Source organism: Equus przewalskii, chromosome 6, assembly GCF_037783145.1.
Source record: "Equus przewalskii isolate Varuska chromosome 6, EquPr2, whole genome shotgun sequence".
Taxonomy (NCBI): domain Eukaryota; kingdom Metazoa; phylum Chordata; class Mammalia; order Perissodactyla; family Equidae; genus Equus; species Equus przewalskii.
Genome location: NC_091836.1, coordinates 77,935,200 through 77,960,551, shown reverse-complemented (window position 1 = coordinate 77,960,551; position 25,352 = coordinate 77,935,200). Strand labels below are relative to the sequence as shown.

The 25,352-nt window shown below is 52.5% G+C and overlaps 1 protein-coding gene and 1 long non-coding RNA gene across 8 annotated transcripts in view; one reads left to right on the top strand and one right to left on the bottom strand.

The window, feature by feature from the left end:
- The window catches only part of LMO1 (LIM domain only 1), a 41,393-nt gene extending 36,269 nt beyond the window's left edge, over positions 1-5,124 (top strand). For all 5 annotated transcript variants that reach the window (XM_070624288.1, XM_070624287.1, XM_008514260.2 and 2 more), the window contains 3 exons: positions 69-282; positions 3,110-3,235; positions 4,756-5,124. In XM_070624288.1, coding sequence (XP_070480389.1) covers positions 69-282; positions 3,110-3,235; positions 4,756-4,861 — 446 coding nt within the window. In that variant the 3' untranslated portion in view covers positions 4,862-5,124. The remainder of the gene's footprint in view (positions 1-68; positions 283-3,109; positions 3,236-4,755) is intronic.
- Positions 1-25,352, bottom strand: part of LOC103547183 (uncharacterized) — a 61,962-nt gene that overhangs the window by 8,080 nt on the left and 28,530 nt on the right. The window lies entirely within an intron of this gene.

The window sequence follows — 25,352 nt, the reverse complement described above, 5'->3', positions numbered from 1 at the left end:
GCCCTGCTGCGGCTCAGAACCGCAGGGCTGACTCTGTGTCCATCTGTCTGTCATCTTTCCCCCCGCAGGTGTGCCGATGCTCTCCGTCCAGCCCAAAGGGAAGCAGAAGGGCTGCGCGGGCTGCAACCGCAAGATCAAGGACCGCTACCTGCTGAAGGCGCTGGACAAGTACTGGCACGAGGACTGCCTCAAGTGCGCCTGCTGCGACTGCCGCCTGGGCGAGGTGGGCTCCACCCTCTACACCAAGGCCAACCTCATCCTGTGCAGGCGCGACTACCTGAGGTGCGCAGCCGCCCCAGCCTGGCTCCTGCTTGGCAGCCCAGCCACCAAGTCCCGTGCGCTCTGCCCCTGGTCCAGACAGTGGGCACAGCCTGTGTCTGCTGTCCCCTGCCTGCTCCCCCAGAGACCCGAAGAGTCCCCAAGACAGAGCCCTGCCTTTAACCCCTTGGACTCAGTGTCTAGCACAGGTCCTGGGCAGGTGTGTGTGGCCACTGAGCACTTGAGATAAGCTGCCTGAGGGCACGAGCCTGGCTGCCCCTGCCTTTGCCAGGTGCTTCTGACCCAGCCCGTCCCTGGAATCTGGGATGGGATGCCTCAGAGGGGCTTCCAGGAGCAGGTGGGGAGGCTCCGACTTTCCTGGGCCCCTCCTGCCTGATGCAGTCTCCTTTCCCGCTCCCCTTTTCCAGGGGGGCCTGGGATTAGACACTTCAATGCCTGGGGAGTGTGGCAGGTGGCCAGACCCCAGGAGAAGGACCGCTGATGTTGGAGCTTACAGACCTGGGTTTGAACTAGCTCTGAGCCTTCTGGCTTCTAACCTTCTCCAAGCCTCAGTTTACTGCTCTGTGAATAGTGAAAGGACTAATGCTTCCCTGCCTCGCATTCCTCAGAGCTCTGACCTACCCTCCCCCACAACCTGGATCCTGTTCCCTGGGGCTGCCTCCCCCACTTAACCCTCCCTCAGGCCATCTATGACATCAGCAAGGCTGGAAGGAGGCCGCAAAGCGGGGGCCTTGGCTGAGACCCAGCGCCTGCATTTGGCTCCCAGGCAGGCTGCTGGGTGGCGGCAGGGCCTTACGGGGAAGGAAGGCCCATCGCATTAATTAATAGGTCGGGCCAAGGGCCTCGTGGCACTTCCTCTGCTCAGGACTTGGCATGTTAGGGGGGTGGGGTTATCAGCGGAGGCTCCCCTACTTCTCCCAAGAGCCTAAGATTTACCTGCCTGCATTTTCTCTTTTAACTGCTGCCTTTTGCAGTTTTTTAAAGTGGTGCAGTAAACCAGGATCTGTAACTCATTGCTCCTGGCTGGGGCCAGAGGAGAGGTTAAGGAAGGATGCCCTGGGCACTGCCCCTCGACAGCTTGGAAGGGACCTTCAAGTCTGGAGGTTTAGGACATCACTGGGGGCTGATCGTACCGGGTGGAGGGGAGGTGGCAGACCATCCAATGAGTCCACAGGACCTGGAGAGGGAGGACCGTGATGCTGGATGGGCTTGTCAGCAGAGTGGAAACACCCACAAACATTCTGGGCCCTTCCAGTTACTAGAGCCTGGAGGTATCCTTCTAGGCTCTGGCAGAGACCAGGGAATGACTTTGGGGCCAGGTAGGCCAGTGGGCCGGGTGGGAGGGGGCTTCCTTGAGCTGCTCAGCCCCAGTGAATGGCTGTCCAGGGTCTGCCCCTCTGCAGCCACTGCTCATGGATGGGGTGCAGTAAGGCCCCTTTTAGCAGGCAGGTGCTGTGGCCCAGCCTTTGTCTGCCTTAATCTGAGCCACCGGGCAGCTCGGGCTGATGAATAATGGAGCCAAGCCCGTCTGCAGGCGCCTGAGCTTGAGCTGGACAAATCAGGGATTAGAGGGGCCTCCTGCTGCCTCTCGGCCCCCTTGCCTCACTTGGGGCTGCTATGCAGGAAAGCAACCAGGAGAAGCCTGCTGGTTCTGACCAGTGGAACATCCAGGCAAGGACTGGTCTGCATGGGGGGCAGTGAGCTCCCCATCTCTAGAGCTTTGCAAGTAGCAGCTAAGAAGAGGAGTGCCCACCTCAAAGAGGCCTTGTGCCTGATGTCCTTGGAACTTCCTTTTGGCATCAGTCCTGTTTTAGAAGCACCTTTGAACAGGATCATGTAGACCAGCACTCCCATTTTAAAGAAGGATAAACTGAGGTCCAGGAAAAGGGAAAAGGGACTTAGGCAAATCACATGGTGAGTTGGTGGCAGAAAAAGACCCCCATAGGGTTGTTGTCAGGATTAAATGAGTTGATCTTTGTCAAGCTCTTAGAACAGTGCCTGGCACATGGTGAACACTAGAGAAGTGTTTACTGAATGAGTTGTGACTGAGACTTTACAAAAACTTTCAAAACAAGCCTGTGAAGGATGTATTTCAATCCTCGTTTTACAGTTGAAATAAATGAGGCTCAGAGAGACTCGAGGAGCCGGCTCCTGGCCGAGTGGTTAAGTTTGCATGCTCTGCTTTGGCGGCCTGGGGTTTCCCAGTTCAGATCTTTGGCGTGGACCTACACACCACTCATCAAGCCATGCTGTGGTGGCGTCCCACATAGAAGAACCAGAATGACCTACAACTAGGATATACAACTATGTACTGGGGCTTTGGGGAGTCCAAAAAAAAAAAAAAAAAAAAGGAAGATTGGCAACAGATGTTAGCTCAGGGCCAATCTTCCTAAAAAGAAAAGCGAGAGACTTGGTGACTTGCCTGAGGACACACAGCACATGGTCAGCAGATTGCCTCTAAAGTCAAGCTTGCGTGAATCTTGAGTCCTTGCTCAAGGCCCAGCCCAGTGTTCTCCTGGTGGCCCCAGGTACTTGAGAAACCACAATGGGAACCTGGGAGGGGGTCCTGTCAGTCAAGCTTGGGGGTGGGCAGTGTTGACTGACCCCTGAGCCCCTACACTCACCTCCCCGGGTGGATGTGCCAATTTCTCTGAAGCCTAGTCTCTTGGCAGAATCTCAGTGCTGCTATCTGCGCTCCTACTGCCTTGCCCAAGCCCGCCTGCTAAGCCCACAGAGGTGGGAGATAGCTGGGGGCCTGGGTGGAGACAACTGCCCTGCCTCCCCAGCTCCCTGGCCGGCCCCTGAGCCCTCTGCACCCTTCCCTCCACAGGCTCTTCGGCACCACAGGAAACTGTGCCGCCTGCAGCAAGCTGATCCCAGCCTTCGAGATGGTGATGCGGGCCCGGGACAACGTTTATCACCTTGACTGCTTTGCCTGCCAGCTCTGCAACCAGAGGTGAGTGCTGCACCCACAGCAGACCCGACCCGCTCACCTGCTCGCCAGACCCCATGATGCCCTCTGGGACAGACCAGGAGTGCTTTGGAGGCATGCATGCAAATCTGGGTTCTGTGTGTGCAAGTTGTCATGAGCATGCATGTGCATATGTGTGTTTTATGTATGCCTGAGCCCCATAGCCAAATGTGTGCACTCAATAGTGTGTGTGCATGTTTTTAGGGCACAGTTCTGTGTGAAGATAATGGATGGGGGGCATGTATGAGCTCACTGTGTATGCACAGTGTGAGTGTCATGTACATGTGTGTGTTTTTGAATGTCCATGTACAAGCTGAGTATGTGTGTGCTCTGTGTGCATGATGGGTGAGTATGCGTGTGCATGTACAAGGGCCCTGTATGCGTGCCCTGTATGCTTGTGCATGTGCTGTGTGCATGTGCCTGCATGCATGCTCTAGTGAGAAGGGGTTCTAGATTTGAAGTTGAAATCCCTTCAGGAAACGGCCACTCACACCTGTGGTTCTGGTTCCAACCCTGCCTCCTTTCTGGTCTACTGGTCCCTACATAGTACCCCAGCTCTGTGGGAAGCCCCAGGGACCTAAGCAGCCAGAGCCCTTCAGCCCTGGCTGGGGGCCTAGCACCAGAAGGCAGGCCCTTTGATCAGAAGCCCTCAGGTCAGGAAGGATCTCATGCTAGTGTTCCCAGAGGGTCACGTCCAGAGGGACCTGCAGGGAATTTTGGTCTGGCTGGGGCTCTGGCTAGACCCTGTTAAGAGGGCTTGGTGAAGTTGCAGCGCCACCTGGTGGCTGGACTGGGATCTGCCGGGACTGGGCCTGTGACCCTGGGGTCCCACTAAAGGCCTCAGCCACCCTGGGGACATCTTGGGAGAAGGGCTGAATCCTCCAATACTTGAGGAGGACTGGGGGTGCCCAACACAGGGCCTTCTTTGGGTAGGAGGAAGGTGGTGGGACAGGGCCACCTCCTCCTAGAAGGATGCTCCAGGAAACCCACAGATTCTGTTTAGGGGAAGAGTGCCCTTCACTGAGCTATCCTCTCAAGTTGGGGAGGGGAACAGAGGGATAAAAAATCATTTTATCCCTTCCTCCTTCCCCGTCTCTACTTCTCTCCATCTCTCTCCTTTCTTAGTCTTTTCCTGTTTCTTTGTCCTTCTCTCTTTTTCTTCCTCTCTGGGAGGGTGAAGTTATTCCTACACCTTCCCACCAACCCCACCCCTGTCCCCACCTCCATGAGAGACCAGACTGTGGAAGGCCTGTGGCCCAGGTTTGTCTGTCCATCTGTCTTTCCTACACCCCAGATTGCAAGGCCTGGCCAAGGGCTGGGCTGACTCAGGTTGACTGACCAGGTTTGCTGTGGGACTTTTGGGGATCCCCTCTGGAAAGTTCAAGGAGAAAACTCCCCAGAACCTCACTTCTCACATGTCCATCTCCTGGGCCAGGCTGGGTCCTGTCTGGAGCCCCCTGTCTGGGACCCCTCCATGGCTTCTCTCTCCTGCTTGGATTTTCCAGATTTTGTGTGGGAGACAAATTCTTCCTGAAGAACAACATGATCTTGTGTCAGATGGACTATGAGGAGGGGCAGCTCAATGGCACCTTTGAATCCCAGGTTCAGTAATGCCCAGCGCCTGACCTCCAGGCCCGTCTGTCCGTCTGCCCGCCTGCCCACCGCCTAGCCGGCCAGCCGCTCTCCTGCGATTAGAACTCCTCTGTCCTCATTGGGAAGGACGGCCCCTCCTCCACCACCGCCCGTCTGTGTGTGACCCTCCTGGGGCCAGGCTGGGCCTGTACAGTCTGTCTTCTGTATATAAATGGGAACATTTATTTTATGAAAAATGTAATGCGATTTTATTACTGGCGTGGATTAAACTTATGAATGTTTCTGGGGAGGTTTCTCTGCATTGGTCACATGACTGACACAGACCTGGGGCCCGTCCTCTCAGCTTGGGACTGGGACAGGGCCCTCCCCTTGGCCCCTGGGGGGGCAGACATGGAGCAGGGCCTGGGGCTCCAGCTGTGCTATTGCCAGGTAGGGGAGCTCCAGGTGGGCTCTAGGGGGGAAGAAGCTGGAGGGAAGGGGACAACCCTCAGCACCCTCCAGCTAGAGGTGGGAACGGGGTGTCCTCCCCCTGCCCCAGACCCCAAGAAGAAGAAACACAAGATAAAACCCTCTCTTCGCTGGGTTCCTGTGTTACATCCCCCCACTGAGACCCCCAGACTGCCCAGACAGGGACCCAGCTCCACGGTAGGACCCCAAATCCCAAGCCCCCTCCCATGGGAGTACCATCCTTAAACCCCTCTTCCCTGGTGGCAGCGTGTGCTGTCTCCTCCCTGCAGCCAGGGCCTGACCTGGGGCCCGGCTTTCTACTCTGCTGGGTGAGCGAAAACACTCCTGCTGTCCTATAACTCAGCCACACAGGCTAGAGGCTTTCCTTCATTCAGTCAGCAAACCTTAATCCACTCTGTCTCAGCACCATGCTGGAAGCACCAGGCATGAGGATGAATCATGGATCGGATACAGTTGGTGCCCTTGAGGAGGAGGTAGAAAGCCAGGGAAATACATGGAGCACGTTATGGTGAGGACGAACACTTCGGGGAGACCTGGACAGGCCAGTTCCATCCAGCAGACACAGGATGACTTGTGACAGAGAGTCAGAGGCAGACAAACCGATGGACACTCAGGCAGACAGATGCATGTGCTGGCAGTCAGGAGAGATAGACACACAGTAGATGGTGCGTAGGCAGAGATAGGTAGGGACAGACAGACAGGCAAGCTGGCAGGCACTCAGGCCAGAAGACAGCCAGACCAGCAGGCGACAGGCAGACACCAGGGCATTTTCCTTCCACTGGCTCAGCTTGGCTCCCCCAGGGCAGCAAGGGATGCTGTCTTGGTCTTGGCAGCAACCACAGCACCAAGCACAGAGCCTGGAACTGAAAAGGTATCACTGAACGGTATTAAAAAGAAGGATATATGGACAGGCTCCCAGCAGCCCACTCGCTCCTCCTTCCCTGGAGATTCTTTTTACCCTGGCCACAGCCCAGAGCCCAGGGCTGAGGGAGCCAGCACACTGCTTCAAGCCCTGCCTGCCCCTGGGCAGGGAACTGGCTGCTGGGGTCGGGGGGTGGGGGTGGGGGGCGAGGCTGCACTGGGCTGGGACCTCCCGTCACCCCACCCCCAGGCCTGCTCCTTCACTTTGAGGGAAGTGCGAGGATGGCTGGGCTCTTATGGGCACTTGGAGGAGGCCACGTCTTCCGGTTGTGGTTTTGTGCTCAGTGCTCCCGTCTGTGGGGAGGGATTTCTGGGGCCAAAGATCTTGGGGTAGGAGTTCTCAACTTTGGGGCACCCACCTTCGGTGAAGGAGCTGCACCCGTGTATGTGAGAGAAGAAGGGCAAAGAGACAGTGCATCAGCTCCAGTGGGTATTTTTGCATGGGTCTGACGAAACTGGGGAGCTGTCTGTATGTGACCACATGAGATTGTGCATGAGTTTGAGGGCTGGAGTCCATAATGAGGAATTTTCCTCACTCAACATGCCAAATTATTTTCCTGGATTGTAGCAGAGCCCCCAGTGCCAGACCCTCCCTGGGCCCTTAGGTCGAGGATGGCTGTGCCCACCCCAAAGGCCCCAACTCCTAACTTCAGAGTTTGCTGCAGATAAAGTTGTAACACAAGTTAATTACATGGTTATCGAGAGATAACAGAGCCACTCGAATGCAGTTTCTGGGCAATTACAATTGTTTCCAACAGAGTTACCATATTGCAGCCATGAAATAACGTGTCATTTTGCAGTAATTATGTAATTAACTTGTCTTACCACTCTAGGTTGCACAACAATTAATTCACTCACAATGAGATAGACTCAAAGTCAGGCAGCCAGAGTTTGAAAGCCCCCAAGAGCAGAGCTGGCCTTCTAAGAGGACCCCAGCACCACTTTTCCCACCCCAGACCTTGCCAGGGGGCTTCCTCAGCTCAACATGGCATGGAACCTGCCAAGTCCAGCATGGTGGCCCCACTTACTGCTGTCTCACCATCCTCACCCAGGAAATGAGGATGATCTCTTTCCTGGGGCAGCCATGGGGCCAAGATCTACACTGTGAAGTGCCATGCTTACATGAGCTAGGGTCACCATCCTGGACACCATGAAGACCTGAGTAGGAGACCCTTCACCCAGAAAGTCCCATAGCAGTCCACAGCTGCCCCCAAGAAGAGGCCACACAGGCCTCACCTCAGCGAGTGTGGAACCCATAGGAGGGAGCGGGGAGCAGAAAAGAGACCAGCTTTCTCTATAGCAGGAATAGAGGGAGGGCTGGAATGGCTCTTGGGTGCAGGAATTATGCACCTGGAGAGGATTCAAACCCTGGGGGGACCCAGGAGAAGCCTGAAACCCCCTGCCCCATCCCACTACTATGTAGGACAACCTTGGCTAAGCATAGGGCATGAATGGTCCTGGCCTGGTTCTCCTTGGGCTGCAGCAACATAGAAGATGGGGATACAGGGGAGCCAAGGAGTGCTGAACATGAGCCATTAGAGGCTGCGGCAGCTCGAGCCTCAGCTTGGGGCAGCGGATGGTGGGGGTGTGGGGAGTGTTGTGCTGTAGCTGTGCACAAGTCCCTTCTGCCCATGGGACCCCATCTCCTCTCCCTGCCTTCTTTGGCGGCCTCGTGTCAGAGACTCCCTAACAAGGGGCTTGGGACTCGTGGAATATGGCACCTGCTTAGGCCCTGACTTCTGGGCCTGAAGCTGGAGCATGTAGTCTGTGCTTGGAAAGAAATTTGATTCCAATCTTGACCCTCCTGCAGGGCCCATCATGAACTCCCACATGGGTCTTCTCTTCTCCTGGGCCTGGTCCCAGAAACTGTGGCCCATATCATGAGACCTAGAGGAGCCCCAGGCAGAATCCATGCAAAATTCCTGCCTGGGAAATCTCATCTCTACGTAGAAACAACTGTTTCTCCCTTAAAGCTGTCAGAGATTGTCACAGCCAGATGAACTAAATCTGGTGCTTAGTGATCCCCAGCACCACTCATCTGGGGATGCTGCCACCAAGTGAGGGTGGGTTCTGGAAAGATGCTTTTTAGCTGCAACTTTGTATCACTCTTGGTGAAAATTCCAGTGTAAGAATGCTGTCAGTCTAAGTTGATATTTAGCTACATATTACCTCTAAAGCTATAATTGCCTGAAAATGAATGAATAAAGATGGGCCGATATGAAGATGAGTTAGTCCAGAAAAATTCTTGGTCAAGCCTGGTTTATCATGATAAAATAATCAGATGAAACACACACACACATTACCTGGCCTGGGTCCAGTGCTCACATAAGAAGTTTCACATCAAACTTCTTCCACCCTGCGGTTTCTCCCTTTCACCACCTGCATGCCCTTCATGGAGCAGGGACCTCCCTTGCTAGGGCTCCTCATTCCTGGGTTAGACCCTCATGCCGTCTCGAGGGGCTCAGAGTGCACCCAGGAAGGGGAATGCAGCTGCTGCTCAGAGCATCCATCAGGGCTGCGGGGCAGAGGCCAATGGCCAGAGGTGCTTTACTAGGAAACTGTGAAACTACTGTATAGCAGGAAGAGGAAGAGGCTGGACCAGGCCCTGGGCCAGGCCTCAGGGAGGAGGGAACTCTGCTGCTGAGAGAGAAATTAGCTTTTAAAGTCTATTTCCAATGGGAAAAAAAAGACTCAGATTAAATATTTCGGACTCTCCAAAATGGTTTTTATTCTGGGGCACCATCCTTCTCCTTTACGAGAGCTGACAGAAACCCTCTCTGCTGCCGGGTTCCCCAAAACACCAGCGGCTGCCTGGGGCACCCAGGTTTGAGTCTGTACTCCCTCGATCCCCTGCATTTCTCGGGGCACACCCAGATTCCAGAGAGGAGCTGGACCAGGGGCTCCTTCCTGGGGCTGGATTTACAGACTCTTATCTCCTGCGTCTGTTCTGTGAGCAGAATGGGGAGCCCTGTGTCTTGGGGGCTGGGCTTTCCTACAGTTCTGGCAAGTTCAGTATTGCCTTCCAGAGTCTGAAGGTGCTAAGGGACTGAGGCAGCTCCCAGGCCACATTTCTTGTTCTAATGGGTCTCCCTTCTGCTCGTGGGGAATATGGGAGTTCCTCCCATATCTGAGAGCCGAGGGATCCTCAGAATGACCCAGGCTCCCTTCTCCTGCTTCCCCCCGCCCCTAATCTGCCAGCACAGATCAGGGGTCAGAGACAGCACACAGAGATAGAGAGACGAACAGGGAGACAGAGAGGGAGAGATGAGAGAGGGTATGAGAGGGAAGGAAGGGAGGAGAGAGGGAGGAAAGGGAGGAGAAAGAGGCAGAGAGGGAGAGAGATGGAAAGAGACGAGACAGAGGGCAAGAGAGAAGAGAGAGAGTGGGCAAAGGGTCTGAGAAGAATCTTCTAACTGCAGGGAAGGCACGGGGTGAGGGGGCCGCAGTGGCAAAGGGCAGTGTGGCATGGTGTTGGCATGTGGCCCAGGAGTCTGATAACGTGTGTTCAGATCACAGCTCCTCCACTTGGCAGCTGCACAGCCTTGGGCAGCTTACTTAGCCCTCATCTTACAGATGGGGGATTTCCTCATCTTTACAAGGGCGGTGTTGACAGTACCTGCTCCTCGGGGCTGCTCTGGGCATTAGATGAGTCGTCACAGGGACAGCACATACTCACAGCTGTGGCTGGCTCGTGGTCAACACCAGGACTGTAGCTGCTGCTGAAATATTCACTTTATACAACCAGTGCTGGGTCCACTGGTTCTGAGGTCTCCGTTCAATTCTAGGGCAGCCTCTGGACCCCTCCCACAGGAGGCCTTGGCTCCCCACAGCAGCCTCTTGCCTCACCCCAGAGGCAGTTCCTGGGCATCGGTGTGTGCTCTCTGGAGAGGGCACTGCACCCTGGGACCAGTGGGCTTTCATAAATAAAAACATGCCTAATCCATTTAACTCTCTTAGAGAGATGCTATTTTTATCATCCCACTGCTTTGGGTACTGTTATTATCATCATCCCCATTTTACAGTTGAAGAAACTGAGGCTCAAAGAGCCATTCTAGTAAGTTACAGAATCTGAATCTGAACTCAGGCCTGGTCTGACTCCACATTCTGTGCAGATAATTCCCATGTGAAACTAACACCTAGAGGCAGCCACATGCAGTGGAAGGATCTGGGAGTGCACAGGTAGATCTTACCATGACGAAGCCCCTAGACCCCCCACCTCACCCGTGTTTCTCTCTATAATCCATCCCCCAACTGAGAACTTGTCCTTGGGCGAGGAGGGCCCTTGGACACTTCTGTCCCTCATTGCACATCCTAACTGAGCCTGTCACTGGGCCTGGCCTGTGCTGGGTGAGATGAGCAATTCCAGATGACGTAGTCAGAGGCAGTGTAGGGTAGAGCAGGGGCCAACCCCAGGCAGCTCATCCAATCCCTGGGCTAGAGGGTTCTCAATGAGGCAGGCCCCAGTGCATCATCATTCATTCAGTCAGGAAGCCAGCTGTCAGTCAGTCAACGGACATGGATCAAGTGCCTGCTATGAGCCAGGCATTGTGCTGGGTGCTGAGGAATGGAGATGCCAGTGGAGAAGGCAGACAGGGTCCTCTGTGTGGAGTTTACAGTTTAGTGGGGGAGAAAGACAATAACCAAATAAAAGATCAATAACAAGCTAAAGATAGTGTAGAGTGTCTGGAGGAGGCCTATTTTCAATAAAGCAGGAAGGAATGGCCTTTTGTTTTTTTTGGTGAGGAAGACTGGCCCTGAGCTAATACCTGTTGCCAATCTTCCTCTTTTCTTTTTTTATGTTTGCTTGAGGAAGATTAGCCATGAGCTAATATCTGTGCCAGTCTTCCTCTATTTTGTATGTGGGTCACCACCACAGCTTGGCTTGATGAGTGGTATAGGTCTGTGCCTGGGATCTGAATCCATGAACCCGGGCCACCAAAGCAGAGTGCTCCAGACTTCACTACTAAGCAACTGGGCAGGCTCTGAATGAGGTTTTCTTGCCCACCCTTACATTCCATCTTATCCAATGGGCCCACTTTGGGGAAACTGAGGCCCAGAGAGGAAGTGATGGCCAGGGTACACTGAGCCAGCCTGGGTCGGGTGCCTGACATCCTGGCCTCAGCCTGGCCCAGGGCTCTGTCTCCTGCATCCTGGGACCTGCATTCCTGCCAAGGATCCTGCATGGATACAGTGCGTGGAGGAGAGGAAGCGCCACTCAGTCCTGACGCCTGCTCAGTGATTCTCTCCCTTTGTTTTCCAGATTAATAAGAAATATTATTCTTTAAAATACCAAGAAATTGGGCTCGGGTTCTTGGCTACCATCATCAGTCTCCCTGCCTGATAAGGCCACTAACTTGAGACACGTTGGCTGGACCCATGGCTTCCAGGGATTCTAGCCTGATTGTTCTGGACCCTTGGAGTTACTTTCCTCCACAGAGGATGCACCAGGAAAGTAGGTTTCTCTGCAGACTCTGCATGACCAGTTTTCCAGGGAAAGAGAGGATGTGCTGTAAAAGCAAGAATTGGCGATGCCCAGAGGGCCACAGGACATTGAGGGCACGACCAGCCCTCCTTCTCCTATTCTCCAGACCTCACTGCCTTCAGCCCAGCTGGTCTGTTCCGAGGGTAGAGGAGCTTGGGGTTGAGGCTCAGCCTCAGGGCTCCTAATGGACGTTCCTGCCTCCAGCGATCCAAAGGGGATCCAAGGCAGGTGGATTTCTCCTGGCTGTGCATCACAGGGCTGAGGTGTGGGGGCTCCTCTGTGCCACTAACAACACACCCCATCGGGTGCCACCTGGAGGAAGGGGTTGTTTTGTTTGGCACGTGTGACATCTCATCCTGGGCTTTCATGCAGGGCTATGGATTTCCAGAATCCAGCCCACAGTGGAGCTCCTCACTGCTAGCCTGAGGCCACCAGGCCACCATCCAGCCCTAGCCTCTCACAGTGAAAGAGTGAGGGGGCTTTGCACAAGTTGGGTTGGAGTGGGCACTGGTTCTGTGGAACTCAGGCAACCCTGGACCTCCTTCTCCAAGTTCCCACGTGCTGGCTGCCTCTCAGCCTGGGGTCTGACTGGCCCAGGCCTGTCTTTCACCTGCTCCCCTGCACCTTCCTTCTTATTTAGGGGCTGTTTGGGAGTTAATCCCTGTGTTCATTAAGTGACCCCTCCTCCCGCCCCTCTGCTTTCATTAGAGACAAGAGAGCTAATTACCAGCCCTTCTGAGGCTCCACTACAGGCCATTTTAGAGCTGACGCAGCCCTTAAAATGATTTAAAAATCCCATTTCCCTGCAATGAAATGGGCTACCCTTCCCTCCCCATTAAGGCTAATTACTACACTCTTCCCATCTGAGGAGGGACTCTGCTCTTGTCCTCCTACCCAGCCCTGCCTCAGGCAGAGGCTCCTCACAGAAGCCTTTCCAGGCTGCTGGGAAGGGAGGCATTGGAAGCATCAAAGCCTCTTCTCCTTCCAGGAAGATGTCCCAGTGAATTCAGGAAGGCTGAGATTGGGCAGGATGGGCCCAGGCTGGCAGGATTGGACAGAAAGAAGGCGTTGAAGAGGAAGGGCAAAGGCAAAATGAGTCCTGGATGGTGGCCACCAGGCTCTCTTGGGCCTCAATACTGCAAAACTCCTCCGGCCAAGTCCAAGGTTTGAACAGGCCCATGGCAGGGGGAACCAGGTCAGGCCTGCAGAACTCGCTGGAGCTCTCCGTGGTCCTGGAATTTCTGAGCCTCAGCCCACAATCAGAAGCACAGAGTGGAAGGGGTGGAGGAAGCTACCTCCAAGTATTATGATGTGGCCTTCACCTGGAAAACAGCTCACTACCTCCATGAGCAGCTCAATTATATGAAAGGAGGTCCCTGCTCAGGCCTCTCTGACTCTGGGAAATGATGCCAACACTGCCCTTCATTGTGACCTTGTCCTCTTCCCCTCTGCCCTCTGTCTGGGCCTGCAAGGTAGAAAACCCAAACTAAAAAATCAGACTATATAAAAAAGAGTGATCTCAATTTCAGTATATATGTAAGTTTGTTTCATTTCAAAAGCATAATTTTATTTTGCAATTTAGTTTTTATATTTATTTTAAATTACATAGGGAGATGCCCTAACATTTTTTTCTTTAACTTAGAGCCTCTAACCTAGGCTCTTGACTCCATCTGGCTCTGCTCCTCTGTATTTATTGGGTGCTGTGCTACATAATCCTAGACATCCCTCCGCCTCCCACATTCTGGGGTCCCCTGAGTCCCCTCCCAAAGGACAAATGGTGGTAGGCTATCACCGCATGCCCTTGTCTCAGACCCACTAGCAGTAGATGCACACCAAAGTTTAGCTCATAACCAATGGGCTAATGAATAGATAACCATAACCAATAGATCCACACCAATGTTTAGCCCTGTTGAAGTAGGAATATAAGAAAAAAGTGGCATGATCTGTCCTCTTGTGGACCCCAAGGCCTCTGCAGTGCAAGCCCTGGGCCCTCGTCAGGACAAGTAGGGTCAGACTCTACCTTCCACCACCAGCTTTGTCACTGGTGAACATCGCCACCAGCAGTGCTTTGAAGAATTAGGCATGAAGAATGAACCATGTTCCTATCTCCCCTTCCTACACTCTACTGGTCCTGTACACCTTCCACTTTTACCTTGTAATCTTTGCAGAGAAACAGGCAAAGACTAAAAAAACTCCATACAGAGGAAAGGGCACAGATTCCAGAGTCCCACAATAGATGTAAGTTCCAGGCTCCTGACCCCATTTGGATGGTGACCAGATCCCCAATACACTTCTGGTTGCCTTTATTCCCTAGGGAAGGCTCATATTTCCACCTACCCCCCACTGCTCATCAGTAACCCTTTTTTACAGTAAAATAATACCCTTGGACCTGAAGAGACTTTAGAGGGAGCATAACAAAGTCCCCTTGTTCTCCACGGGCAGTTTATATTCCTGAGGTCACAGATATGTACTCTCTGGGAACATACCCACCCAACATTGTCATTGACAACTACCATAACAGAAATGCTTCTGCTGATTAAAGCCCTGTCACCTCCACTGCTGTACTGTGTTTCATAACCTCCCTGGGAGTGCACAGGTTAATATTCCCACTTTACAGGTGAGGAAATAAAATATATTGTAATGTAGCCAGGTGGTATGGAGGAGAGAATAAAAGTCAGCTCTTCTGCATCTTGGGACATGGTACCTCCTCTGTGGTACCTCAGATATACACCGCTAATATAAGCAATACATGGTGAGAATGAATGAATGAGTACCATGTTGTGAGAACTCTGAAGAGGGGATGGTCCATGTGGCACAAAATACCTGAGAGGAGGTAGATACTGAACTGCTTCTTGCAGAAAGAATAGCTAGAGATATGAGAGAAGGCCTTACAGGTACAGGGGGGTCTGGAATCTTGACTGGTTGAAACAGAAGAGGGGCCACTGGGAAGTGGCATGTGTTTAGAGTTGAAGTGGGGCACAGGAAATTGGAAGCTGAGCAGAAGAGTTTACACATTTATGTGTGAGGCAATGGAGAGCTGTCATAGGTTCCTGAGCAGGGCATGGCACACCAGTCCTTTGTTTTTTAAGTCATGAGTCCCATGGACACTTTCAATATGTTCTTTCCTGCAGTCACACAGAGAACCTCACTGGGCATCATTTGTCAAAGCTCTACGCTAATAAGAGTGGAGTGATAGTCTGCAGTGGAGCAAGAGTACTGAGGAAGAAGGCTTTTGGTGGGTCAGGTTGGGACCCAGGCTTATTCAAGCTGGGTCTAGGATTGATCTGGGAGCAGATGTAGAGAAAGGGCACTTCAGGCTGAGGCAAAAGCAAGGGCAAGGGCCTTGGTGTGGGACAGTGCTCATGGAGCTCTAGGAGGAGCAGGTGGCCAGGTGTGCTGGGGGGGGGGGGCTGCTAGAAGTAGGGAAGGAGGCTAGAAGTAAAGGGGTGCACGTTATGGAGATACTAAATTGTCCCTGTCTTGGGGAACAGGGCACAGATTGGGGTCAGGGGGTGCCCTTTACTTGGGAGGATTCCAAGGCCTGATAGACCAGAAGGGTTCAGCAGGTGGCAGAGTTCAGCAAAATGTGGTGACATTTTTAAATGCCACCTCTGCTGAGGGGTAGTAACACTAATTGCAAGTAGAGATGACCACTTTCTTGGCTAAAAATTGAGCATGACATGGCCTGTGGCTGGTCACTAGGCTACCATTATTGGCGCTCTTTGCGGGAGGTTCTTCAAACAGCTGAGTAGCACCAAGACAAACACAGTTTTCCATCACAAGCATGGATGAGGTCATGACATAATTTATCAAAAGTCTAGATACTGCAATGCATCCCTGATAGCTGTCTAGCGACCTAGGTAGAAAAAAGTAACGTTGGTGTAATTCATCCCTCCATCCCCCTTTCTCTCTATCCACTGTATGTTGAGCATCTGATGCAGTGTAAGACAAAGCAGACCCAAAAGAAATGAAGCAAAGTCCCTGCCCTCGAGAACTCTCACAGGAAGGAGAGGAGTCAGGAGCCAGCCGGGGAAAAAGTCACAACTGAATGTGGTTGGAATCATGGCAGAGCTTCAGAAAGAAGGGAGAGAGGTGACTAACTCAGCCTGGGAGATGGGAAAGTTTCCGAAGAAAGGAGCTTGAACTCTCGAACAAAGGAGGATGGGCATAGTGGGCAGTGGGTGAAGGCCCAGAAATGGGAGAGAGCTGGGCTGGCATGCAAGGTGGCCCAGAGCTCCGTGTGTCTGCAACAGGAAGGCAGAAGCCCCGGAGGAGAGTGACAAGGCTGCTGGAAGGGGTTCTCAAGCTGGGCTAGGAGATGGCCTTTATGCTCGAGGCAACAGGGAAATGTCAGAGCTTTGCAAGTGGAACAAGGACATGATCAGATCTATCAGATCTGCACTCTTTGAAAGATCACTCTTTCAAAGTGATAGAAAAGGTGAATCGGAGGGAGCAGGTGCCAGGGGTGGGGACACCTGCAGTTTCAATTGCCCAGGTGAGAAATGAGTTTTGCATGACTTGCTCTTCATGAGCCCCTGCTAGGCCTTTTTATTTTTATATCCATTCAGAAAACATATACTAGAACCCTCCTGGCGATGCAGAGGTGAAATGCTCCACCCTGGCATAGCTTCCAAGGTCTGCTTTACCCCTTTGCAGAAAACCTAGCCTCCCAGATCTCCTCCCAAGGAATTATACTCACGCTCAGCTCCCAGCGCATCTTCAAGAATGGAGAATAAAATGCCTGAAGGAAAGGTGTTCACATTGGGCAAACAACTTCTTATGAGTTGAGATGGACTGTGGCCACCTCTTCAGCCCCATTACCAGGAAAGACATTTGGGGCTCAAAGAGAAACGAATTGAGAGTGGTGCCAATATCCCAAGTGACTCAGGTGGGGGCATTTTCTGTGAAGAGGATCCTGTGAAAGCAGGATCAGAAATGAGTCAAATACTTCCTTAGCACAGTAACTCCAGGTCATAGTTATTGGAGGGAAATGAAAAATTGGGTTACCAGAGGAATATGCATTTCTCTGGTAAGAATCAGCTTTGTTGCAGTGGTGAGTTTCTCTTAGGCAAATCCAGGAGGAAGCAATGCATGTCTGGTTGAGAGACTGACCTAGAGCCTAAGTCTGACCATCTTCCTCTCTCTCATGGAAACAAGGGAGCTTGTCCCTGAGACACTCTCTGTGGTGAATGGTTGGCTCCCAACCTCCATTCCACAATCAGTCTAAATCAGGGGTACCCGGCACCTATTATTGGTCCAGTGTGTGTAGGTATCCAAGTTGTCATGATCAGACTAAGAACTTATATTCCATGACTGGAGGAGAGGTTTTCTATCTTTGTTTTTGCTTATGAATAAGGAAACAGGTAGCCCTGTTTGCCACTGGAAGCATCTTATGACTACAAAGGAAATCAGCCTTAGAATGAAGGTGACACCAAGGAAGAAAGAATTGAGGAATGGGAACACCTGTGTCCTTGATGGCTTCATAAAGCTATCTGGTAGTACACATGGGGGCCCACGCTACTTCTGATGTCTTTATTCTTCAAGTCCCTTTGAGTCAGGAGTTTCTGTTATTTGAAGCTCAAAGCATTTTACTAATACATCCTCCAAAGGACTCCAAAGGTGAAGTCTTGCACCCCTTTGGTGTGGTACAAGGAAAATTGTTGGCTGCATAAAATCTCATGAAATGGTCTTCCAACTTTCTATATTCATCTGGGGTGCTTAGCTGAACCCCTCCACGGAAGAACTGGTTGCACCTCCATCCACTGGGGTTGAGCATGTGTTAGACCTGGGGAAGACAGGCAGGGTGGCATTCAGAGAAGGGGCAGGACCTTCTCCTTCACCCGCAGCTGGGGCTCTTGGCCTGCCTCTGAGTATCACCGCCCAGAAAGGATTTCAGACCATGGACAGATCCCCAGGCCTAAGAGTCCAAGGGCCAATTTCCTGATTTTCTTCTCAAGAGAATATCAACAGACCATGCACTTGCCTCACCTGAGGGCTGGAAAGGAGGGCCTTGCACTGCAGGTGAGGGGTACCTAGTTTCTCCATATGCATCAATGAATTCAATCTCATCCGCTGCTGCATCTTCACCCACTCCCTGACCCTGTTGCTCGAGGAGAGGAGCCACGTACAAGCAGGTAGTAACTGAGAGTTCCACTGTGCATGGGCCAGAGGCAAGCTGAGGCCCAAGGGCAGTGCCCCAAGGGGTCAACTGGCAGGCAGGCAAAAGCTGGAAACCACTATTCTCTCAGGCTGAGCTATCAGCTAGGATGGGCTCCTGAAAGCCAGCCACGAAGGCAGTGTGTGCAGTGCAGCCTGCCCTGGCTCCAAGGCGTGGCCTGGCTGGGGCTGTAGGAACCTGCCTTCCCTGCCTTGGGCACATAAAGGGTTTCGGATGCTCTATGCTGGTCTCTTTGATATCTAGCTTTGCCCACTGAAAAGCCCTTCGCCTCAATGCTCTGTCCCCTGTGACTCTTGCTCCATCTCCACTTTGCCTCTCCTTCTCCCTCTCTCCTTCCCTCCCTCCTAGGCTCTGTGTAGCTAACATACTTTTCCTCCAGTATATCCGAGTCACCCTGTGTAAGACAGTTGGGCTCAATGGAGAGGCTGCCACAGGGCCTTGGCTGGCCCAGGGCTGAGGCTCCCTATCCCACACTCCCCTTTCTTAGAAAGGACATGAGTACATGGATGCTCACAGATGGTCCTGCCTACAGGAGAAACAGGAGCTTACCTCTGTGATCTGGGGGGCTCCCCCAGACCCCAGAATTTCCCTCAACCCATCTGCCCAGATCCCCCAATTTTACCATCATTAGTTAAGCCATTGGGAGCCCCCCTTCCCCCATGTACCAACTGATACCAAGTGTCAGGCTTGCACTTTTCTTCTGAAGGGTCCTGATTACCAGAGGAGACGGAGTGTTGGGGGAATGTGGTCTGCCACATACACAAGACTTTGGTTAAGTCTCATGTTTTGTCTTAAAAGTCCACATGCATCTTTGTATTCTAGTTTATAATACATCTTTTCTGAAGTATGCTTTTAATTTAAATATAACATAAAAGTGGTGAAATCATAAATGTTCAGCTCAATGACTTTTCAAAATGAGCACACCTATGTCAACAGCACCCACACAAAGAAAAAGAATGTTATCAGCACCCCAAGAGCCCCAGTACCCCTTCTGACCACTACGGCCTCCCCCCAGGACTGTCCTGCCAGTCCATAATATATGCTTCTCAAAACATATGTTTTGAATTCCTTTCTACTTAAACTGTTGCTTGAAGAAGCCCATGTTTATCCTGTGGCACTGACTCACCCCAGCACTGCACTGGGTACCCCTGACGGGGAAGCGCAAACCCCTTTCTTGCTCAGTCTTCCCAACAACTCCATGGAATGAGGACTAGCATTATTATTATTATCAATCACTTGACAGCTAAGAAATTGATGGTCAAGTTAAAAAACTAATGTTCAGAGACTTGTGACTTGCCCAAGGCCACCGAGCCTGAGTCAGGGATGTGAGACTCTGCCAGGATGCCTGCAGCTCCGTCAGAGGTGGCATCCCGGGGGGACAGGGGTTTGCTCGCTGGAGCCTGAGTTGTTCCATCTGATGAAACAATTCCTGTTGAGAGCCTTGAAAACATCATATTAAGGAAGTACGGGGGAAGGGGGAGGGGGTTTAAGCAATACCAACTCCCAGAACTTGGCCATGGGAATGTGGGCAGGATTCCAGGCAGCCCGACTGACGTGGCCAGTGGGTGCCCCCTCCAGAGAACCAGGTTCCTAATAGGGGGTCCCTTAGTTCTCGGAGCCCAGTATGACTTTTGCCTTCTCAGATCTCTGACCAAACATTCAGTGGACCTTTCATAGGGGCAGAGGAGAACAGGGCATGGCCCTGTCCCCTTAGTGTGGCTGGGTGACCTTGGGCAGGTCTCTTCCCCTCTCTGAGCCGACTCCTCTTTATAAAATAAAAAACTGGAAGGAATTTCCCAAAAGGACCCAATATGGCTTGCGGCCCCCAGGGAAGCCAGCAGGAGGTGCTCTGCTGGCACTGGAGTTTCCTGACCGGGTCAATTCCTAGAACAGGGCTCAAATGATCTGGAAGGTTAGAATCAGGTCTGTGCAGCTTCACTGGCCTCTTGGCTGGAGGCCTCTCTCTCCACCCCTAACTCCCTGAGGAAGGCTCCAGCTGTCGACTCACTGGGATCAGAGAGGGGTCCCTGGGCAGATTCTGGGGAGGATCAGGCCAAATTCTTCCAAAATTCAGAGGATTGGAGAAGATGATCTTTTTGGCTCCTTTTGAAAACAATGAGTCTGATCTTGGAGGGTAGGAGGTGTTGTGGAGGGGCATGACCCCTTGCTAAGAATCTTATCGCTGACCAGGCTGCATTATCAGAGTATAGTGTCTCAAATGTGGCAGGCAATGGGCTCACTCTGCTCTGTCCTGACAAGGCCACCTCTGGGCTTTGGACTCAGGAATAAAGCCCAGGATGGCAGAGAGGAGTGAGACCTTGTTGGATGGTGAGCATCTGCAGCAACTGAGCTTGCTGACCCTGCAGGAGGGCAGCCTCAGGGCCACAGTTTTCCTGACTATGGAGTAGGGTGGTCAAAACTGGGGGCTCGGGGGTCTAGCAAAGTGGGGTTTGGTGTCTGGTGCTGTTACCTTCATTAGTGACCTTGCCTAGGTTGCATCACATGTCTGTGCCTCAAAATCCCACCTACCTCACAGGGATATTAGGAAGACTAAATGAGGTGATGCATGACAGGCACCTAGTGCTGTGTGTGGCACACAGTAGTTCCTCAGTTAATATCAGATACTACTATGATCATTACTCTTATTAGCTGAATGCCTGTCATGGGGAGAGGGAGACTCTGGAGGGAGGGTCTAGGGAGGAGTTTGCAGACTCGATATAAGGCCAACTCTTCTCATTATTAAAGTTGCCTCAGTGGTCGTGAGCTTCCCTTCCTGGAGGTGTTCAAACAGAAGCTGAAGGAGCCCCCACACTCCCACTCCAACTCTAAGGGCCACCTCCAGCTCTTAGCCAGAATTTTGGGGTCTCTTACACTTTTGTACCCAGTGGGGATGGCCATGACAGTCTGTCAGTCTGTCCGCTGGGACTTTATTCCAGTCCAGAGGACAGGAATTGGGCAGATGGCATGGCTGCAGCCAGTGTCTGCAGAGAAGGATGCAAGAACTCCTTCCTGACTCATCTCTGTGCTCAGAAAAGCCTTCAGAATTCCTCTTTCGGCACACAAGCAGCAGGATAGGGCCAGGGATGAGGGCAGGAAGACGTGGCTTAATAAAAAATCCCAATAAAGTTCTGCAGCCCCTGGAGGCCAGGGGCAGGTCCTGGGCACAAACCTTCCTTAGACCCGCCCACCAGGGGCCCTGACTAATATTCCTGGAGCCTTTGCCTGCCCCTCGCTTCATTAACAATGCTGAAGGGGCTGAGAGGTCCAAGGGGGCTCCCCAATGCCGCCTGATAATATTGCTGAGCTGCCCAAGCCAGCCCCACCCCAGCACACATAACCCTCCTATTTCAGACCCTGTGCTGAGGAATGGGTTTGATTCGATCAGCCATTTGCCTGTGGGACCTTCCAGGTCAACTTATTATGGGCAGATGCCAGCTCCAGGGAGCCAGGCAGCCCTGGTGTGGAATTCTGAGCAAAGACTTATTAAAGTGCAGCAGAGAGGTGCTGCGATGGGTTTCTGTTCCTCCAAAGCAACCAGACCCAGGGTAGGCTCCAGCTAGGGGAGGCCAGGCTGGGGGCTGGGGTAGATAAGGGCAGGAACCAAGGCCAAACTCACAGAGGGTGCTGCCCTGCTGGTCAGAGCTGGCCCCCCTCCACTGGGAGCTCTGGGTGCCACAAGCTCAGGCCTTGTTCCCTCTGCCTACCCTCTACTATAACGCATAACGCTTTAAGGAGTTTGGGCTGAGTAAAGCTAAGTGTGGCTAGTTTGAAGACAGCTGGACAAAGGCCTGGTGCAGACCGCCCCGGAGTGCCTCGGCCCCCAGCTGCCCACAAAAGGAAGGGAAAGGAGTGCGGACGTTGCAGTTCAGCTTAAAAAACAAACCTGTGAAACAGAGCCAGCCCCACTCCCTCCCCCTCGCTCCAGCATTAGCAGGAGGGGCTGAAAACATTTGTTCAGAGACAGAGAGGGGGAAAAAAACCCTAAGTGCTTCTGCTTCCTTTTTTTTGCCAAATCATGCAGAAGATGCTGGCAGCTGCAAAGATTCAATTATGCACAATGCGAAAAATCATTTACAAAAATAATGGCACTCGAAAAAAATGGCCTCTCCAGAAATGGCGTGGAACAATAAATCCGTTAATTAGCTAATTAATATTCAATTGGGGTCAGTGGGCTTAATAGAACCTTTCTTGGAGACCCAAGAAATTCTAAACTGCCGTGAGGCGCCTGCCCACTGCCATTATCTCAGGCGAGCAGGCCCTTATCGGGCCGCCAGCTGTCCCCGAACAATGCAGGCCCTTATCAGCTGGGGCAGCAGCCCTGGCCGCTCACTCGGGCTCCCTCCGCCCAGAGAAGCACACAGCCTCTTGGTAATTGATATATGGTGCAGCATTGTCTGGGGCTGTTTGCTCTGCTGGTATTTAAGGCAGCGCGGGCCCCCTGATTGATTGCCATTGGCCAAGTTTCTGCCATCAATGACGACCTGTCAATGAGGGACGAGCCAATGGAAGCAGCTACCACTCTTGATGCCCTGGTCATCTGGGCCAGGCTGGAGGCTCGACACGTGGCAACATGGCCCACTTGAGTTTGGCTTGAGTTTTGTAGCCCTTCTCAAGTGGGAACTTGAGCCCTCAAGACAGCATCCCCTGCCTTGCTTTGCAGAGAGCACAGACCAGATCCTTGCTACTCTAAGTGGTCCAGGACTTGCAGCATCCATTACCTGGGAGCTTTTTAGAAACACAGATTTTTGGGCCCCACCTCAGATCTCCTGAATCTGAATCTCTGAGGATAGGGTCCAAGAATCTATGTTTTATCAAGCTCTCTAGATGATTCTGATGCATGCTAAAGTCCAAGAAGCAGTTGTCAAGATTAGCGTTCCCACCTCTAGCTGTGTCTTAGAATCACTTGGGATGGGGGAGAATTAAATATACAAATTCCTGGGTCGTGCAGTGTAGAGTCACTTTCCTTCACTCACTGAAGTGTGCGCCCTGAGTTCTGGTGGGTTCAAGGCACTCTGAGAACATTAGGACCTGTCAGCAAAGAATCAGGGAAACAGACTGCCATGGTCATGGCCCACTGGGGGTCCTGTCCAGTGTGGAACAAGGCTGCACATGTCCAAGAGTGTAGATAAGCTCTGGCTATACAGGATTTGGGCTCCAGAAACCCATTGGGGAACCATTAGGTATTCAGAATGCATTTTGTACAGAAACGATTTTCCACATGGAAGGAAGCGTCCTGGGCTAGCCCCCAGATACAGTGAGACCCATAGTGAAGCAGAGTCAGCACATCTCCTTAGCAAGAAGGGCCATGGATGGGGACGGGAAGACAAGGAAGTAGAGAAAGTCACGGAAGAAGAAGAAGGATGGAGAACTTATCTTTTCTCTTCCCAGGGCTCACGACACAGAGTCAGGTCTTGGCTACTTTCTGAGTGGGTGAAGTTTCTCCAGCGTCCCGCATTCCCATTCTGCCCCATCTCCTCTCTTCACTCTGCTGGCCCATCCTCTGTCATTGCACCCCCCCAGGCCTGCCCTGGCATGTAGGGCTCAGAGTCTCATAGTTCTGCCTTCTCTTTGCCTTCCCCAAGCACAGACCCACATGCCCAGACTTGCAAGCACTCAGGGCAGCTTTGTGGTGTCTCCCACGTGAGAGAGTAAGCCTGAGTCACTGAGGCAGAAGGGCTGTGGGGGGACCTGGACTTGGAGCCACCCCAGGATGAGGAAGTAAGGAGAGTCCCTCACCCTGATCACATGCACCCCACCTTCTCTCAGTGCTGTGTGGGAGTTAGCCACACATAGGAACCAGGAGACCATAGGCAGGGGCAAACACCAGGCACAACCCAGCTCAGGCTCAATGCTCCTGAACCCACTCAGCAGGGGAGGAATCTACAGATCATGGAGCTTGGCAATAGGAATTTAGGGCCATGCTCCTCTGATAGCCAGGGCCAGGTACAAGGAGGGTTGAGCATCAGCAGGCAACAGGGCTCCAGCCACAGGGGCTGGTGGGGCAAAGCTGGTCTAAGCAAAGGGTAGCTCTAAGCATAAGAAGATGGTGTCTGAGGCAGGTGACCCAGTGGGGCCTTGAGCCCCATAACAAGTTAGGATGAAGTGATCAGCCCTGGGGCCTGAGGCAGGGACCGGATGTGATACTGAGTGAACCAGAGTGATGCCTCCTGGGCCACATTGAGGCCAAAGGTGGGGTCAAGTGGCTCAGGAGAGAGGAAAAAGGAAGCCCAGGGAAGCAGCAACTGGCTAATGTGAGCAGTTCCTTTGTCTCTAATGTGACTGAGCTACAAGGGCTCAATGTGCTCCTTCTCCCAGGTCATTTCTGTCTTGAGGAGCAGGGGCCCTCAGGGCCTTGACCTCTGTAGGAGGGTTAACAGGTATTTCTAGAGCTCCCAGGGTGCCTTGAGGAGGCTCAGCCACATGCTCCAACTGTGTGGGCTGTGAGTTGCCAGTACTCAGCATGGGAAGCAGCATGGTGGATGCTCTGGGTCCCAAACAAGGGATCCTTTCATCAGTGTCCTCCCTGGGGCTCTTGGTGCATGAAAAGGCTGTGGAGGAATATCAAAGGCAAGTATCCAACATCCGTCACTCTGCCAGGTCTAATAACAGCCATTCTGATGTGTTAACAAACCCTAATGATAAAAATAACCTTCTGTTAAATAAGCAAACCATTAACTTGAGAACCCACAGATTAGCTCAGGCCCTAACCTACCAAGTGAGCAATTAGCCTCTAAAGCTGCCCAGAACACCCAAAACAGTCCCTTCCTTTGCCCATGTGTGCTCACACACATCACTTTTGCCCTCCTGGGGTTCCCTGATCCTGCTGTAGGCAAGTCTGCTCCTTTGGACAATTTGAGTTTGGCCCATCTTGTCAGATCTTGGGATTGAGGCCAAAGGTGGGCTAGAGTTTTTGGTCCCACTCCTTTGGGAGTGAACATGTGACCCCAGGTTGGGTGTGTTGCCCTGCACAAGCCAGTACAAGAGCAAGGTACCCTAATTTTCCTCTCCCAGATAAAATCTGTTCTGGTTGTTTTAGGAGGCCACTGTATGCTGGCCTCCCTTGGAGAGGCTCCCACAGCCAGCTTTTGGTGGGAGAGAGAGAGAGCAAGAAAGAGAGAGAAAGTGACAGAACACTGACATGGGCAGAGGCATTGATAGTCTCAAGACACAGACTTGGGAGAGAAGCAGAGAGAGACCTCGAGAGAGCTGGCTGGTTGGTGTGAGAGTGAGGGAGCTCAAGGCATTGGTTGAATTATCTGGGACTCTCCTCTGGCTGCTACAGAGACTTCCTATATCTATGACGACAGGTACCAGGCTGGGAGCGATGGCGGGCTGGGACCCTGCAGGGGTCCTGACTCCAAATCTCTATTCTGATCTTGAGTATCTGATTTCCTGTGAGCCCAAAGTGGCTTCTTCCTTGAGCAGGGGAAGGGCTGAGCTTGCTCCCAATTCCCTTTGCC